Source organism: Cavia porcellus, unplaced genomic scaffold (genome assembly GCF_034190915.1).
Source record: "Cavia porcellus strain 051 isolate PalLab524CR breed Dunkin Hartley unplaced genomic scaffold, mCavPor4.1 scaffold_9, whole genome shotgun sequence".
NCBI lineage: Eukaryota > Metazoa > Chordata > Mammalia > Rodentia > Caviidae > Cavia > Cavia porcellus.
In genome coordinates, this window is record NW_026947492.1 from 55,366,206 (window position 1) to 55,383,835 (window position 17,630).

At 47.1% G+C, this 17,630-nt stretch overlaps 1 protein-coding gene across 1 annotated transcript in view; it reads left to right on the forward strand.

The window, feature by feature from the left end:
- The window catches only part of Gab2 (GRB2 associated binding protein 2), a 187,797-nt gene extending 170,680 nt beyond the window's left edge, over nt 1–17,117 (forward strand). The window contains exons 4-10 of the mRNA XM_063256410.1: nt 6,673–7,244; nt 8,585–8,679; nt 9,729–9,993; nt 11,081–11,171; nt 11,461–11,563; nt 12,647–12,772; nt 13,522–17,117. Coding sequence (XP_063112480.1) covers nt 6,673–7,244; nt 8,585–8,679; nt 9,729–9,993; nt 11,081–11,171; nt 11,461–11,563; nt 12,647–12,772; nt 13,522–13,665 — 1,396 coding nt within the window. The 3' untranslated portion in view covers nt 13,666–17,117. The remainder of the gene's footprint in view (nt 1–6,672; nt 7,245–8,584; nt 8,680–9,728; nt 9,994–11,080; nt 11,172–11,460; nt 11,564–12,646; nt 12,773–13,521) is intronic.
- Nucleotides 17,118–17,630: the final 513 nt, after the last annotated feature.

The following is a 17,630-nucleotide window of genomic DNA, read 5'->3' on the forward strand; positions in this document are numbered from 1 at the left end:
GCCCACATTTTTAATGGACAAAAGATTTGAACAGATACTTCATTTTTTAAAAGGTGTAAGAATGGCCAATAAACACATGAACAGATGTTTGGTGTCCAGGAAATGCAAATTAAAACCTCAAAATCTGTTTACTTCCACTGGAATGACTCCATTAAAAAGCCTCACAATGTAGATGTGAATAAACTTCAATCTTGCACTGCCACTGACATTTACATTAGATGCTGGTATTCCAGGAAAAAAAAGGCGGGGAATGATGCCTCACAGTTGAAAAACTGTTTCACCATATGTTACTTACCTCATTTGATCTACAGAGTAATTCTGAAGGTTACTTCAGGTAGTCTACTGAGCAGAGCAGATGAGCTCACCCTCCTCTGCCTGACATAGGCCAGACAGAAATGTATCAGATTGGATTACTGTAGTGAAACAACTTTACTGAGGCTAGTAGAATCAACCTTGTATTCCTATTTTTGTTTATGGAGCAACCTGATTAACACTACAATTAAGTATCTTAGAGATAAAAATATGAATTATCCTTACTTTTAATGTAATAGCCATTGTCCTTCCTAAGTAGTGGATAATATGTTTTCCTGTTAAAATAACTTCAGGTTCCAAAACATAGACCTTCTGTTGGAGTAGAGTAAGTGGCTGTTCGGAAAAGTATCTGTTGCCCCAACGAAGTAGTTTTGAACTGGCTTTAATTATTTATTTATTGCCTAGAAGAAAAGTTAATTTCATTGAATTAATTTTTGTCCTGAAGCCTTTGGGGCCTCATTTCAGATTCTAGTCTGTGTCTGTCTTATTTCAAGAAGGCTATTAAACCTGTTACAGGTGAATCATGGAACTTGAAACCCCATAATTCTGGTGAAGGCTGAAGGGTAGAAAATTTCAAGTGATGAGATTCTAGTATCATTGACCTGTAGCAGTGTTCTATACAAAGATGATGAGTACAACGTAAAATCAGAAAAGCGAGTTGAGCATTTATCCAGGATTAATCTTTCCTGAGGCTTTCCTGACTCATTCACCCACTGGCTTTGATTGACCAAAGGCAAATACATGACTTTTAGTTTCATTTAGTCTCACAAATGCAGCATTACCTTGTGATTGTAGAGAAAAGGTGGATTTAAAATTGGCAGCCAGAAGGACTTGAGATACAAAGATCATGTCATCCTTTTTGCCCCTACTGCTAGAGTTCAGATGCAGAGCCTCATGCATATTAATAACTCATTTCTTTTTTTTCCTCTTCTCACTTCTTAAAGATTGTGACACAGTTTTCTTTACTCACAGGAAAGGCCCATTTGTGGTGGGTTAAGTGCTGCAGAATGGTCCAAATGACCTCTTAAGATTACCAGACAGTCACAAGACTGTAAATCTTGGCTGTTCTTCTTATAAACACATCTTTGTTAAGTTTCCCTTATATGGGAAACATACCCATTAAAAATCAAACCAGGCCTTCACTATTAAGGTGCTTATTCTTGTAGAATAGAAAAGAGGAAAATCATGGTATGGCATGAAAATGGCCAAACACAAGCCTGCAATCACAATACTCTTGAGAAGCTGAGGCTGAAGAGGATCACAAATTTAAATCCAGCCTGGACAAGGTGGTTTTCCAAGACCATGCCTCAAAAAAATAGGAAACCATTTCTAAAACCCAAGAGAGTTTGGAGGATGATATTAGTACCCAAGCATATGCAAGAGCTCCTCACTAACAGCCTCTAAAGCAGCTATGAAAGGCAGGAAAGGTAATTTCTCCAAACTTCTTTCTGCCCCTCCACACTGGACTATCTTCCTGCACTGATTTTGACGGTTAATATTTTCCTTACCTGAAATTTAAGGGTGATATTTTTCCTCTCAGAATGGTTACATGATTTAAACAACTCTCTCCTTGATTCTTGTCCAACACTTCAGCATAGTTTGCGTGGCAGGAGGTTGGTGTCCAGAGACTGGAAAACTAGAATGACTTCTTCCATCTAAGTATGTCCTCCTTTGGGCACATTTATTTACCTTGCCTGAACAGCTCTTGCCTGATTGCCAAAGTAATGATCAGCCCCTGTCACCCTACATCAGTATTATCTGCCATCTGCCAGGCCCAGTGCCAGAGTGCAGAATATGGCACTCAGCCTTCTAGAGCACATGGTCTGGCAGAAGTGGAAAGATACCGGCAAACGTGATAAACACTAGGCTGAGTAAGCCAAATGCTGGGGCAGACGCAGAGTGCCATGGGAGCACAGAAGAGAAGGGACTAAGGTGGAAGCAACTCGGAGATGCCATGCCTTGTGACGTAAAGGGCTTCTTTTGGACTTTGGATTTTGATCCATCAAAGAGAAATGAGTATTGTGAGCTCAGGACTGGAGCCTACACTATGTGGGATGTGTGTGGGGATACCAGTAGATCTGAGGCCGGAAGAAGAGGATGCTGGGACATAAGCTAGTGAGACCTGTAAGAGAGGGCTTCCAGCTGCTGGTCCGCAGAAGCTGCGCCAAGCTCAGGAAAAGGATGGCAGCTTTCTTTTATTCATTTGTTTCTATGTACATTTGCTAACTTTTTATGTAATAAACCTTATTTACTACATGAAAAACACTAGTTGAGTGCTGAGGAGAAAAAGATTCTTCTTTTCTCAAAGATTCAGTTTCTCAAAGAACTCACAGTGTGTTGGAGGAGACAAGCAACAGTGGTACGTAATATAGATAACAGTTGCTGCCTGCTCCAAGAACAGAGTTAAGCAAGTGATTGGTTATCCTTGGAGGGAAGAGGCTGCTTTAAATATAACGTGGGGTGAGTTTGGATTAGGAGCCTGTTAGATTGAAGTAAAAATTAGCCTTCCACGCAGAGGAAACAACAAAGTCAGAAGCTCAACTCATAGAGACCCATTGAGGACACAGCAAAGTTTAGTCTGAGTACTTCCTAGAGTATTTGAGACCCTTTTCATGGCACCAGTTATCAGGGACTCCTGCCATGAGTCCCTAGTCTCTTGTGTGGAGGTATGGTACTTGGCGGAAAACAGAAAGGGATGAGGATTGCAGTTGCCAGGGCTCTGGGACAATTGATGTTCCCTGGGAATAAAGACCAAGAATCTCCAGCTAGCCGTGTTTTATTTAGCCCGTGGGGTGGGGGTGGGGTGGGGTATGGTGCTTTTCCTGGAATAGCATAGAAGTGGTGGAATGGGCAACCACTCTGAACATATTAACATCATAAAGAAGTTAAGATTCTTCCCCACACCTGGGCTCTAATTTCCCTATATTGTCCTAAGCATCCTTCTCTTTAAGCCTCAGTGACCAAGAGGGTGCAGATGTCCACATTCCAAAACTGGCCCACAAGGCAGGGTAAGGAGGGTCTCAGACAAATTCTGTCAATTTGTAGTCCCCAACACTTAGAGTCAGAGGGGGACCTAGAGAGAAAAGATGAGAGAGAGAGGTTGGAATAAACCTAAGAAATTGAGGCATAGTCTTAACATAACAGTACATTGAGGGTGTTTGAATGGAGAAGTTGAGAAATTAAATACCAGTAGGATATAGAGGATCAGTGAGGTCCTAGGAAGATGAGAAGGAAATTAATTAGCCCTCTAATCCATCAAAAAAATCATAAGAATTGAATTGAAGTGGACTCAGACCCAACAGGTTAGTGAGTTACAAATTGGAATGTGGGTAATTTCCTGGCTTCTGGCTCCCTTCTGACAGGGGAGTCAGGAGCATTAGATTTCAGATAGAATATAATGAGTCCATTCTTGAATATATTCAAGTTTACTACTAGACAACAGTGATATATTCCTTGCCCCTAATCTCACCTTTCATTTTTTTAGAAGTTTTCTGCCTCCCACATCCCTCCATTGGTCAGTGCTGAGGACTGAACCCAGATAATCATGCTTACTAGACAAGCACTATCATTGAGCCAAACCCTCCCACCCCAGCTAATTTAACTTTTTAATTTATAATTTGGTTGTGTTCACAGTGTTTTGAAAGTATGAATATATAATTGGTTAAATCTAGCACATTAAAAATCACATTACTTCAATTATTCTTGTGAGAATATGTAACCTCCACCCTTTTTCAGAAATGCAGTGTGTCATCATTAACCATAGTCAGTGTACTATACAATAGATCTCTTGAAATTTATTCCACTTCTGTATAATTATGTATTCTGTGTATCTCCCCTGCCACCTCCCCAGTGCATCAACTTCTAGTAACCAACATTATCTCTCCCTCAATGAAAACAACTTTTTCTGGTTCCATACATGCATGAGAGCATGTGGTAATTGCCTTTTCTCAGCCTTAGCTTTTAATGCATCTCCTCATGAGTATTTTGCAGATCCTCAAACTGGCCAGGTTGTGTTACTTACACATCTCTGTGCCTCCAATAAGAATACCTTTTGCTGCTCTTGCCGCCCTTATTCCTAGACTTGCTCAGATTTGGCATCTTCGGGAAGCCTTCCCTGACATGCTGTACTACCACACCAGCAGTGGCGGCCAGAATCAGTCTGTCGGCAGCCACACTGCCCCTTCCACCTCATGGAAAGATCTACAGGTTATCACCACCAGTGCAACCCACACAAGGCAAGTGGCATTTCTGAGCCATTATGCCTGGTCTAGATGCAAAGAAGGACATCTGTAAATGTTTGTTAAATGAACAAATCCAGATGGGAGCATCCAAAAGAATTGGAAAATTCCAAAAGACAAAATGAAACGCACCAAAAACAAATGTGAGTTATGTGAACTCTTTAGGTCTACTTCAGGGCACCACCTCCTGTTTAGTTATCTAGGTGTATGGCTGTCGGCTTGATTTATGTGTTTCGAAGGGATTAAAAAGGGGAGAAAGTAAAGCCAAGTGTTGTGGTACATGAAGAGACTGAAGAAGAAGAATTGGGGCTGGGGATTTAGCTCAGTGGGATAAGTGCCTGCCTGGCAAGTGCCAGGTCGTGAGTTCAATCCCCGGTACCGCAAAAAAAAAAAAAGAAGAATCACCACAAACTGAAGGCCACCCTGGACTATGTAGTTCAAAACTAGCCTGAACTACATAAATATAGCAAAACTCTGTCTTGAAAACCCCAAAAGTAAATAAAAAAGGGAGAAGGAAAGCAGAGGCCCAGGCAGGAGATCTGTTAAAAGTTAGGAAACTGCCAGCCACCCAGGACCCAGATTTACCTGAAAGCATGATCTACACACCTGGTTCTTTCCTTCCTAAACTTCTGGCCCCTGGTTTCTACCACCACCTGGTGGCCGCACCTCTAAATGACAGGCTCCTCTGAGCTAAGAACGCTTTGGTAAGGCTGCAGGCAGTTCCAGAGATCCGCCTCTGAATTGTGACACACACACACATACACACACACAGCCCAACCCCCACCTCCCTAAACACACACACACACACACAAGAGCACAAAGACTTGTGTGTGTAAGAGACCTGCCTTATTCTGATGAGAAGCTCTACCAGTACATTCTCAGGTTCTTAAAGATTCCTCTGGCCTCCAAAAGGCAGAGAATCACTGCTATAAAGGATTGATTCATGTTTTTTTCCAAATGAAATTCTCTAAAGAATTATAGTATGAAAGATAGGGCATCAGACTTGGATCCCTACTGCTTAAAACTTCACACCCTAATTCCCACCAAAGGCTTACACAGCCACGTCAGCGCCAGATGAAGTCCTGGAAGTCAGTGAAACCCACTAGGGCACAGCTGGGGCACGGGACATGGTGTCACTCATGGAGATATAGGCAGCAGTATTGAAAACTAACACAAATTATCCCCTTTTACTTTCTTGCCTTTAGTGCTCTGGCTGTTTATCACAAATGGCAAGGCAGGGGATTTCCCATCTTGAATATAGTTCCCAAGTAGCCATTTTTCCTATATATTTTTAGATTTCTGGGAAAAACTTAATGCCTCTCAACAAACCATAATGCAAACTAGAAGATAAATCTACAGCCTATATTTAAGCTCACAATTAAACCTGTACAACTTACTGGTAGCATCAATACCAATGAGCTGGTCTGTGTTGAAGTGAAAACTAAGATTCAAACATAAAACGACCCCCACACTTTTGTTGTTTTGTTTTGTTTTGTTTTTGAGGCAGTGTCTCACTGTAGTTTAGGCTGGCCTTGAATTCACTGTGTAGCCCAGGCTGGCCTCAAACTCTCAGGGATCCTCCTGCCTCACCCTCCCAGATGCTGGGATTACAAGCTTGTGCCACTATGCCCAGCTATTGCCTGCTATTTTCTGACCACAGCTTCAGGGTTCTTTCTGCTATCTCATAGCCTTTATATTCAAATGTTTATATCCTGGCACTTAAAAAGCAGTGAGCAGGTAAGTGTAACTGGCTTGTTGATATTTGTTTAGGAGGTATGTGAATAAGATTAATCTCTTCTCATGCCATTTGGAGACAGCAGGAGTAAAGACTGACTCTAGCTTAACATCTGCATACTATAGATACGCTAGTCTATTCTAAATGACTTTCAAAATGTATTTTTAATCACCATTTTGGAGATGCCTAAACTACAGCTCCAAAAACGTCGCTTGTCCAGGGTCACACAGCTAGTACACCACAGGTCTTAGGTAAACCTTAGATCTACCTGACTCCTTGGGCTATGTTCATACTGGTGAGTTCCTGGGGCTCTGAACATGCATCTTGCCTCCCGAGGACAGTTTTAACCTCGTCTCACTGCCACCCCTCCTCTTCTTTCTCTGCTAGGAGTGCCAGCTTTTCTCAAGGGACGAGGCAGAAGAGCGACACAGCCATGCAGAAACTTGCCCAGGGCAACGGCCACTGTGTCAACGGGGTCAGTGGTCAGGTCCATGGCTTCTACAGCCTTCCCAAGCCAAGCCGACACAATGCAGAGTTCAGAGACAGTGCCTATGACCTCCCCCGGAGCCTAGCTGCCCACGGCCGCACCAAGGGCAGCCTCACAGGGTCTGAGACAGATAACGAAGATGTGTACACCTTCAAGACGCCTAGCAACACACTGTGCCGGGAGTTTGGGGACCTCCTGGTGGACAATATGGATGTTCCAAGCACTCCACTCTCAGCCTACCAGATCCCTAGGACATTCACGCTGGACAGGAACCACAATGCCATGACTGTGGCCTCTCATGGGGATTCAGCCATAGCGCCCCCTCCCCGGCCCCCCAAGCCAAGTCAGGCAGAAACACCTCGATGGGGCAGCCCTCAGCAGAGACCCCCGATCAGTGAAAATAGATCTGTCGCTGCCACAATCCCCAGGCGCAACACACTCCCAGCAATGGACAACAGCCGACTGCACCGAGGTCAGTGTAAGCTGCAGCTGAGCCCTGCTTGGAGAGGGAGGTGAGGGGTTCTCAATGGCTTGCTACCATGTGGTCACCCATAGCTAAGGGCCACCCAGGTTAATTAGACATCTTCTTATTCAGTCCCTTATGCATTGATCCTCTGTTTTCATGACACCCACCATGGCAAACCCCAACTTGGAGAAGTGAATATTCTACTAAGGAACACAGAATATTCTTGGTCAACCACAGTACTACATATTATGGTTTTGGAAAACCAAATCATAATTTTTTATTCATTTAAAAGTCAAACCAAACATTTATAAAATAAATTTAGAAAACCAGTCCAAACTTTGTGCCAAACTTATGTGGATTAACAGACTAATAAAACAAAAATGAGACTTTCAGAATGTTTTGTAAACTGCACTAGTCTCTTTGGCTTAAGTCTGAACTTCTTAAAGTACCTCAGTTCTGTTGCCATTTGTTTACTGAGTATATTCCATCTCTGCATGTCTCTGAGGAAAACAGAACAATATCAATTCTTCTGTTTGCATTTTGCTTTTATATATAAAATTGCATATTGGGGGGTTGGTTGTTGGAAGTTTTTTGGTGGTGGTGATGGATTACTGGGGGTTGAACCCAGAGCCTTTGCATTGAGCTATATCACAAGCCCTTTTAGTCTTGCTAAATTGTGCAGGCTCAAATTTCCCATCATCTTGCTCAGCCTCCCCAGAAATCTAAGATTACAGCCATGCACCACCATACCTATCTTTGGAAATCCTTTTCTTATCCTTCCTGTTGTTTAAGCCATGCAGAACATGGCGGGACAGAACCTTGTCTCCACTGAATGAAGCTCATAATAGTTTAGTTATTAGTGGCCAACATGAAACTGATCGTGGGGTCCTGGCTCTTAGATTAGAACTCTTTGCAGTGATTCAGACAGCCAGCAATTTAAGCAAACACCATGTACTTGGAAACTAGGACAAAACATATCCCAACCCTAAAGAGCTCATATTTGGCTGCGAAAAGAAAACCAACATTTGAAACTTAGATCAAGCACTGTCACTATCATTTTCACAGAGCTGGGGTGAGTAGGACAAGTGGTCAGTGCTAGAGGAGGCTAAAGAGTGGCGCAGGCATGGGGTAGAAGAGGAAGGATGGGTTTGGTTCTCTACAGATGCCAATGCAGCTGCTCCAGAAGCCCTGGAGGAAACTTGCGCTGGGGCGGGCTGTGTTTGTAATAGTGTATCATTTGGGTTGAGAATAGTACTTTGTGGGATATCAGTAGACTCTAGGCCATCCTGGAGGGGGTGGCCTGTGGATGAACATGACAACACATGGTCTTCCCTCTTTTACCACAGCTTCCTCCTGTGAGACCTATGAGTACCCTCCACGCAGCGGAGAGAGCACAGGCCGGTCTGCCGAGTCCATGAGCGAGGGAATCCCTTCTTTCCTGGTGAGTGGGCTTGACCAAGATTCCTTGGAATGTTTGGGATAAGGAAAAGGTCAGGAACTGGGTGACTGGAAGATGGACCTACAAGTTATCTGGAACTTCTGCACAGCCCATTGCCCTTGTAGGTCCTTTCCAGTGTTCTTGTCTCAGTTCAGAATCCTAGGTTGTTTTTGGACAAATAAAATGTAGGCAGCTATGTCTGGAGGAAGTGTGCTTCCTTAAGTGATCTGGAGGACAAGGCTGACTAGCCGTGTGAGCAGCAAAAGGATCCTGCAACCCTAATTAGCAGGTGCCACGTGGAGGATGACACTACTGCAGACCTGGAGCAGGGGTGCTGCTTGCAGTCAGGCCAGGCGGCAGAGCTGCAGCTTGAGTACAGGATTCCAGCTCCACATAAGGGGGCTGACCACAGTGGCCCAAGGTGTAAGCAAACAGGCCAGGGCCTAGTTCCAAGCCTGCTGGAAAGACAATGAAAATTAAGTGACCGAGACAGACACAGCTTAGTTGTACGTCTTGGGCAAGAGTTGGAGAATGGCTCACTGCACAACTCTGTGGCCACTCTGCCTGCAGCCTGCTGATGACCTAGATATCTAAGGTACGCCTAAGACCTGCTACTGGCTGGATAGAGGATGCACGGCTGGCCCTAGACCTCAGCTTCCTACACCAAGAATCTTCACACACTTCCCAAGCTGATCAGGGTCTAGATGCTGACCTGCCATTGATGAGTCCTGACCCAAATTTATGCAGCCCGTGGCCAGTCCTACCCTCTGCCTTGTCCAGGCATCTCGATACCTCTGAGAACCCAGCCACAAAGGATATTTTATGCTTTAGATAGATAACAAATTATCAGAGGATCTCAAGAGGTCGTGAAACCCAGAAAGGATCCTCAGACTTGATTATTTCTGTCTCCCACCCTACCTTCTTCCTTGGCCTTTCCACCATTTCCCTTACAGCTTCACAGTGTGGCTGACCATTGAGGATAGCATTACCTCATACACAAATCTCACCTTTGCTGCTTCTTGCTTGTGACTCTTGTGTTTCCTTCACTCTAGCCAGGGAAACCTGTCGTGGGTCGCTCAGACAGTACCAGTTCTGAAGACAACTATGTGCCCATGAACCCAGGTTCTTCAACCCTGCTGGCCATGGAGCGGGCAGGTGACAGTTCCCACGGTGTCTACATCCCCATGAGCCCAGGGCCACATCCCTTTGACCCACTTGGCTATGCATCAACAGCCCTTCCTGTGCACAGAGGCCCCAGCCGAGGAAGTGAGATCCAGCCACCTCCAGTCAACCGCAACCTCAAGCCTGACCGGAAAGGTAAGTCCACTCTCCCCATCCCCACTGCAGGACAACACCCAGTGACCTTTTGCTTTTTCTTAGGGATCAGGTAGAAACTGGACTTGGGGGATGTGACTTTTATGCAAATCACGTGACTTCTTTGAGCCTTACGTTTCTTACCTGGGAAATGGGGATGGTAATTCCCACCTCCTGGATTTGTTCTGAATAGCACTGAAGACAGTGGCAGGTCTAGCCCACACAGGCAGCAGTCATTAGATCTGTGATCCTGGGTGAAGACCCAGAAGAGGTACTAAAATCCCAAGTTCTGGGTCTACACTACTGCTTTCTACTGGCCTCCACTCAGGGAGAGATTTGAAGGACAGAGTAGTAGAATAGGGAATGCAAACCTAAACTTACAGAATTGAAGTCTGCGGAGCCTCATGGTGTTTCCCTTCCTTCACTGGGGTTTGCACAGCCCTGTCCAAAAACAGCAAGGACTTGTCACAGTGGCTCTCTCCACTTCAAACACAATGTCTTGCTTTTGCATAGCCATAAATCTGGAGAGGACAGAATCTGTTGTCAGACCATATACCCCGTTTTGGATTCCGTAAGTCCAATTACCATGGATACACTAGGAAGGATGTGTAAACTGGAATCTGAAGATATGACTTCAGGGATGAAGTTTATATAATTGGCCTGCAGTATCTACAGGTTCCACATCTGCAGATGCAACCAGTGCAGATCAAAATATTTGAAAGTAAAAAGCATTACATCTATACTGGGGATATACATATTTTTCTTGTCATTATTCCTTATATAATAGAGTGTAACAGCTATTTATATCATATCAGGTATCATAAGTTACCTAGTGATGATTTTAAGTGTACAAGAATGGGAGTAAGTTATAAGCCAATACTACCATTGTATATGAGACTTCAGCATCCCTCGGTTTTGGTAATCTGAGTAAGTCCTAACACCAGTCCTCTGCAGACACCCTACTGAGTTTTCCTGCTAAAACTGGAATGACTATCAAGGCGATTGTAAACATGCTTGCATATTGTGTGTACGTATTTCACTATGTGGCACGACCACACGACGGCTGATTGCTGGACTCTTTCCACTCTAGCTAAGCCAACACCACTTGATCTGAGAAACAATGCTGTCATCGATGAGCTCCCCTTCAAGTCACCTGTCACTAAGTCTTGGTCCAGGGCCAAGTGAGTATCTGCAGAAGCAAGAGCTTGGATTTGGGTGGGGTTAGAAATACATGGAATTGTCCCTGCCTGGGGGTCAGGAAATAAGGATTCTGACACTAGTGTTGTCATTAGATGATCATGACCATTGATCTCATGGGGCTTGGTTTCCTCAGCTGTAAAAGGGGAATAATTATATCTGCCCTTTATCAGATCTCTATCTGATAATAGAGGGTGAAGCTCTGGTGGCTCAGGTCTGGGCATGTGAGGATCAGGAATCCCCAGGGTTCACTCTGATGTCTTCTCACAACAGCCACACCTTCACCTCCAGCTCCTTCCAATACTGCCGCCCCATCTCCACTCAGAGTATCACAAGCACGGACTCAGGAGACAGTGAGGAGAATTACGTCCCTATGGTGAGTCTTTGGGCATTCACTGGAATGATTCTTCGTCTTCTGGGACCTACTGTTTACTTCATCTGGGATCCTTTGTGGTACCAAGTGTCATTCAGGCTCCTGCTGCAGACCTTCATGGGCACCTGGGCAGCAGAACAGGAGTGTTATCCACTGTAGGGAGGCCACGGTCCCTGCCCCCAACGAGGTCTGTGTCTTTTTTAGGGTTTTTTTGTGTACCGGCGATTGAGCTCACAGCCTCACGCTTGCCAGGCAGGCGCTTACACCACTGAGCTAAATCCCCAGCCCAGAGGTGTGTGTCTTAAACAGCAGAAATGGCATGGTGTTACCCTGGAAAAGGTAGTCATGTAACTCCCTGTGGTGGTGACCATAAGAGAAATATGAACACAGGCAGAGCATGATGAGGTTTCTGCCTGAAATTTCACTGCGAAGGTCGTAGTTGCCCAGCACCTAGTCATGTCTGCAAAGACACTGAAAAGGATGCATCAACCAACCATTGAAACAGCCAAAACTGGAACTCAAGACTATCAGGCTTGATTTGAATCCGCTTAGGGAACACTGTGGACAGGGAGGTGTTCTCCCAGAGCAGGAGCCCACCTGGAGCAGGACCCTTGAGCCTGTCATCCAAAGAAGCACTAAAGGAAGGGGCTTTCCACAGCAACTGTTCTGGCTCTGCAGAGCAGGGGGAGTGTGCATGCTGTTCTAGGCTGGGATGGGTGTTTCGCAGGAGCCCACAGAATGTGACAGGCTACTGCCTTAGAGGCTGGTGAGTGACAGTGAAGACTCTCAGGAGAGCAGCTATAAGATTTGGCATAAGTCCAAAGGGAAGCAGCATGGTCCATGAGATTAGTACAGGTTTGGGAGCCCTGCTTTCCACCTTCCCAGCTGTGGGTTAGCTCTGTTTTAAATAACCTTAAGAGTAATAATACCAACCTCACAGGATGGTTGTAAGGATTTAAGTGTACAAAGTCCTTGGCATAACACATGGCACAGGGCACGACACAGACACCCAGTAGCTCTTACTCCCAGAGATGTGTTTAGGTGGTTAGTTTGCTCATTCCTAAACTCATTTTTTCCTCCTGATAGCAAAACCCAGTGTCTGCATCTCCTGTTCCCAGTGGCACCAACAGTCCAGCCCCAAAGAAGAGCACCGGCAGCGTTGATTACCTGGCCCTGGACTTCCAGCCGGGCTCCCCCAGCCCCCACCGAAAGGTGCCTGGGGTGGAGGTGGGGGGTCAGTGGGAAAGGTGGAGGTCAGGGTGCCTTCCACAACTGGGCAGCACCTCTCAACCTGCTTTCCAGAGCCAGCTTGTATGACTCCACTGTGCCTTCTCTCTTCTCTCTCAGAGCATGGGCCTTAGTCCACAGGCTTTCACAGCCCATCCCCTGGCCATGAGCATTCTGCAAAGGTTAAAGTGAATCAGTGTCAGGTCCAAGATTCAGATCCTGCCTCCTGCAAGAGTTTTTCTTTGAGAACTCATTGTCAGGAAGGGCCAGTGATGATACACTGGCTGAGGAAGGACTTCTAGGTGTAGGATTGCCTCACAGGATGCACTTTGAGCCAGCAAAGTGTCTAGACAGCAGGCTGGGGCCCACCTCAGGGTACTTCTCCTCCAAGTGCTGTGAGAGCTCACAGGAAGACACCTAAAGCCCTGGGGCTGGTGCATGATGCCACCCAACACTGGCAGAATGGCCAGAGAGAGGCGTATGGAAGTGGAGATGAAGGTCTGGTCTGCCCATGACTTGCTGGAGGCAAGGGCTGGCAGGGCTGGTGTCCAACAGGAAGGAGATTGATTTGCACTAACAGCTTTAAAGCTCACATTCACAAAGACAACAAGGGCTCATCCAAGTGCAGCAGAGGCCAACTCCATTCACCTCCCCTCAACACATCTTGAAAAGATGCCCCTCCTCCCTCCCCACCTTTCAGGTAACTCACAGCCTTTCCTGCTTTGTCCCCTCAGCCATCCACATCATCTGTCACTTCGGATGAAAAGGTGGACTATGTCCAGGTGGATAAGGAGAAGACCCAGGCCCTGCAGAATACCATGCAGGAGTGGACAGATGTGCGGCAGTCCTCAGAGCCTTCCAAGGGTGCCAAGCTGTGACATGGGGGCCACTGAGCCCAGAGAGGAGGCAGCATCTCTGAACTGGCTTCTCCCTGTCTCCTCTCACCCCTCCCACTCCACTGTGCTGCTCTTGGCCTTCAAAGCATTTGACATCAGGGACCCTCCCTTGTTGAGGCGTGTTGAGGGCCTGATGGGGGCACTTCCTCTGCCCACTTGGGCCCATATGACTTATCAGTCCTGGCTCTGCCTCCACCCACCTTAGTTAGGAGCTGTTGCCAAAATCTTCCTCCTGTCCTGAAGACCTGTCTACCAGATGCTTGAAAGTTGGGCGGGGGAGGGAGCGCTGGGACTCCAAGCCAGCCCCTGCCATCTTTCCTCCACCTTTGGGCTACCTCTCCTTCAGTCCCCTGGAGGATGAGCCAGGGAGCCCAAGACCAGCAGACCAAAGTGGACATGGACTTTTTTCATCCCTGTTTTTCTTGACAGGGGAGAGGCAAGGCTGCCAAAAGCTGAAATAGTTGAGAATGAAGGTCAGTGGTCTTCAGGGACAAGAATTAAATTCCCAGGTGCAGAAGGGCAGTTGCTACCTTCAGGGGTCCCGTTTCCAGGCCACAAACATGCAAGACCATTGCTGGGGAATGGGAGAGGCAAAAAAGAAGGACAAAATGAAGGAGAAACAATGATAACCGAGAATGACAAGGACCGGGGCTGGGAGTGACAAGGACACAGTGGTCAGGCCTCCTCTGATACAGTCTGATGATGCCGCCCTAGGACAGAAAGTCATCTTCCTGAGCATCCCTGTGGAGGCTTGGGCTCAGCTGAGTGCTTCGTGGTGTGGGAAAGCTGGCAGGTGAGGGGTGGGGGATGTGACATGGGTGGAAGCAAGGACAGGTGTGTGTTGGGAATGGGGCAGTGAGGGTGGTGCAGGCAGTAAGTTTCTGTAAGGTAGGTGCATGTGATGACTTGATGGGAGGAAGGGTGCAGGATGGAGCAGCTGGGTGCATGGCATGTGACACAAGAGCCAGTTCTGGGACTGAGCGCACAGTGTACAAAGCAGGACCATACCTAGGAGATGAGGGGATGGCTGGCAGCTCCTGCCCAGCTCTCTGGAGAGAAATGCAGCGGGCCTGGTGTCAAGCCCAGGGTGTGGTCTCAGCTCTTCTCCCCTCTGTGGCTCCATGTTGCCATGTTGAACTCAAACTTGCCCATAAAGGTGGCTTGAAAGCAGGGGTTTAGCTCAGTGGCATAAGTGCCTGCCTGGAAAGCACAAGGTCATGAGTCAGTCCCTGGTACAAAAAAAAGATGGCTTGAAAAGTCACAGGAGCAGCAGCGCTGGACGGTAGGGTATAACCTAAACTAGGGAGAGGGATCTAAATTCTAATGTTGAAAGTTCTTGACCAAATTTCCAAGTATTTCAGAGGCAACAGGGCAGACTAAACATTTCAGTTTGCCCAGAGGTAAACAAGCGTTCCTCCAAAAATAGGACTTCCCACTATGCTTGTTGGGGATGGCTACTACTCACCTTCCGCTCCTGCCAGCACACAGCTCTGCAGACCGATGGCCTGCCATCGCCAGGAGCCCCATCCTGGGAGCTCTATTAATTCAGAGCAACTCAAAGATCTTCAGCAGTTGTCAAGGCCAAGCACCAAGGCCCCAGAGGCTAATCACAGCTTGTATCCAAAATCGAGGTTAAAATCAGTGAGGAAAAAGGACTAGGACACAAGGCAGTGATGATGATGGCTGTGTGATAAGAGACAGGAGAATGGAACAGAAGGAATAAAGACTTCACAGTGAGGCTGGTGCCAGAGGTCAACAGGGTTATGACCAGGTAGCGTGGCCCAGGGAAAGGGGTGCCTTAGAGGAGCACAGTGAGAGCCCTGCCGTGCAGGCAGGTGGGAGCTGAGAGCCTGTGTGCTTTGGGAACAAAAGGGTTTTGTGGCGTGGGGGTCCCAGTTTAAGTGCTAGGGGCATTCTCAGAGCACCTGTGGGGGCCATGGTGCCTATGGTGACATTGGCTAGGGTTTACAAGATGCTGGTTCACTCTGCCTTCCCTGACTGTCCCTTTAGGGCTTTCTACGAGGGGTCCCACATGGCTAGGTTTTTTAATGGTGCCTCATGTGTTGACCCCATCGTGCCATAAATGTTACCATGCTCCGAGCGTTACACAAATGAAATGTGGCTGGGGTTTGCAGAGACTAAGGTGTTCCAGTGTGGGTGGTCTCCAGGTGCCCTCCTTCTACCTCTTGGTTCCTAGTTGCTGTGCCTGCCAAACTCAGCGTGGAGAGTGGGGTGAAGCTGGAAGGCCGAAGGCAGAGCTTTGGCTCACAGACCAGCCCTCTACCACACCACCAGCCCTCACATGCACTGCTCCTCAAAGCCTGAAAAGGAAGTCAGCTCAGTTCACAAAACAGGTCCTCTGGCTGCTCGTGGGTCCGAGTTCATCTGTCCTGCTGGCCTGGCAAGGCCTGAGACCGCAGAACAGGGACATCTTCTCACCTAGCAGAGTGCACACAAGGGCTACTCCTGAGACTGTCTCCAGAGCAGCTTGTTTCACGCGCTTCTGCTCCACCTCAGGAAAAGTTGAGTGGGAACAGTTGGAGGAGGGGATGGTACCTCTTCTGGACTTTGGGTTGCCTGTCAAAGGGTAGATTAGGTGGTCGCTGAAGCCTCTTTCACAGCTGCACCTCCTCTACAGTGAAGGGGGAGCTCCCTACTTGGTCACCAGAGACCGGCAGCACCAAGTATTAGCCAGTTAACTCAGTCTCAGCTTGATTTGGGTAATGTCTACATTTCAAACCATTCATGTAAGCCCACCTCATAGAAGTGTGAGCATTCTAAAGTTACTGCCTCAGTTCGAGTCTGCCTTTGCCCCTTCCCTGCCATGGGGTTACAGTGTCGGCCCCAAGCAGTAGCCCTGGTCCCTTCAGCAGAGCTCTGAAAGAGTACAGGTTCGGAGGACATTGGCTCATCCTTCCCGTGTGAGCCTGTAGCTGTAAACTGGTGGGAAGCGAGACTGGCCCTACGGGGCCCTCTTTCTAGGACTCGCCAAGTTCTTTGTGGGAGGCAGAGGGGGCTTGCTGCAGATTCATGCTGTCTGTGGTATCTGGTGGTGTGCACTCTTGTGTAATTTGTCAGCTACTTGTGTCATGAAATTTAGGATCATTTTGCACAGAACTGTCCCTATGTGTTCGGAAGAGAAAATGGGCTAGCAGCAGCCCTATCTCAAGTTCTTGTCTTGTTGCCATTTAAATTGACATTTAATTTTTTCAAATCACTGTTAGTGCCTAATCACTTAAGTTATTAATTTATTGTTTTCTTTTTTAAAAATTTGTAACACATATTTATCTTGTGAGTAGGTCCGGGTTGGGGTGGGCAATATGTTCAAGTGGGTCATGTTTCTGCTGTGGTGACACATGGTACAGGCCTGGAGCTTGCAGGTCCCTTTTTACTGTGGTATTGAAATAGGACAATAAAGTCCTTTAGAAATGCAACCCATACAAGGCTTGTGAGGTTTTGTCTGCAGGGCCTGGAGTGGAATCCATACTCCGATCTCAGCTCGGGCACCCCTCCCCCAGGCCTCTGGACCCATGGCTGCTGTGGGCAGGCGCATGAACACACCTTCTCACAAGAGGAAAAATCACTCCAGCACACTTTGTCAAATGACCCCAGGGGGACAGATGTGCCAGTCAGCTCCACGTTCACAGGAAGTGGCACTTGCCTTGGCTACGTGCAAAAAGGAAGGCTGTTTCTCAGAACCTGGCCTCTGTAATTCTCCTTCCGTAGAAGGGGCCTCTGGCCCTCTCACCTGGTATGCATGGAAGCAGCCCGTTAGTTAAGGGCCGATGGCACCAGGGTCTCTGACGTTTGGATCTCCACTGGCAGCCCTTGAGACCTTTGTCTTCCTGAAGGGAATAGCCAGGCTTATGGGACCCTGTGGTGAGGGCTGGCCCTTGGCCATGCACACACAGCCACTCCTGTGTCCCTCTCCAGCTCTAAGCATGGAT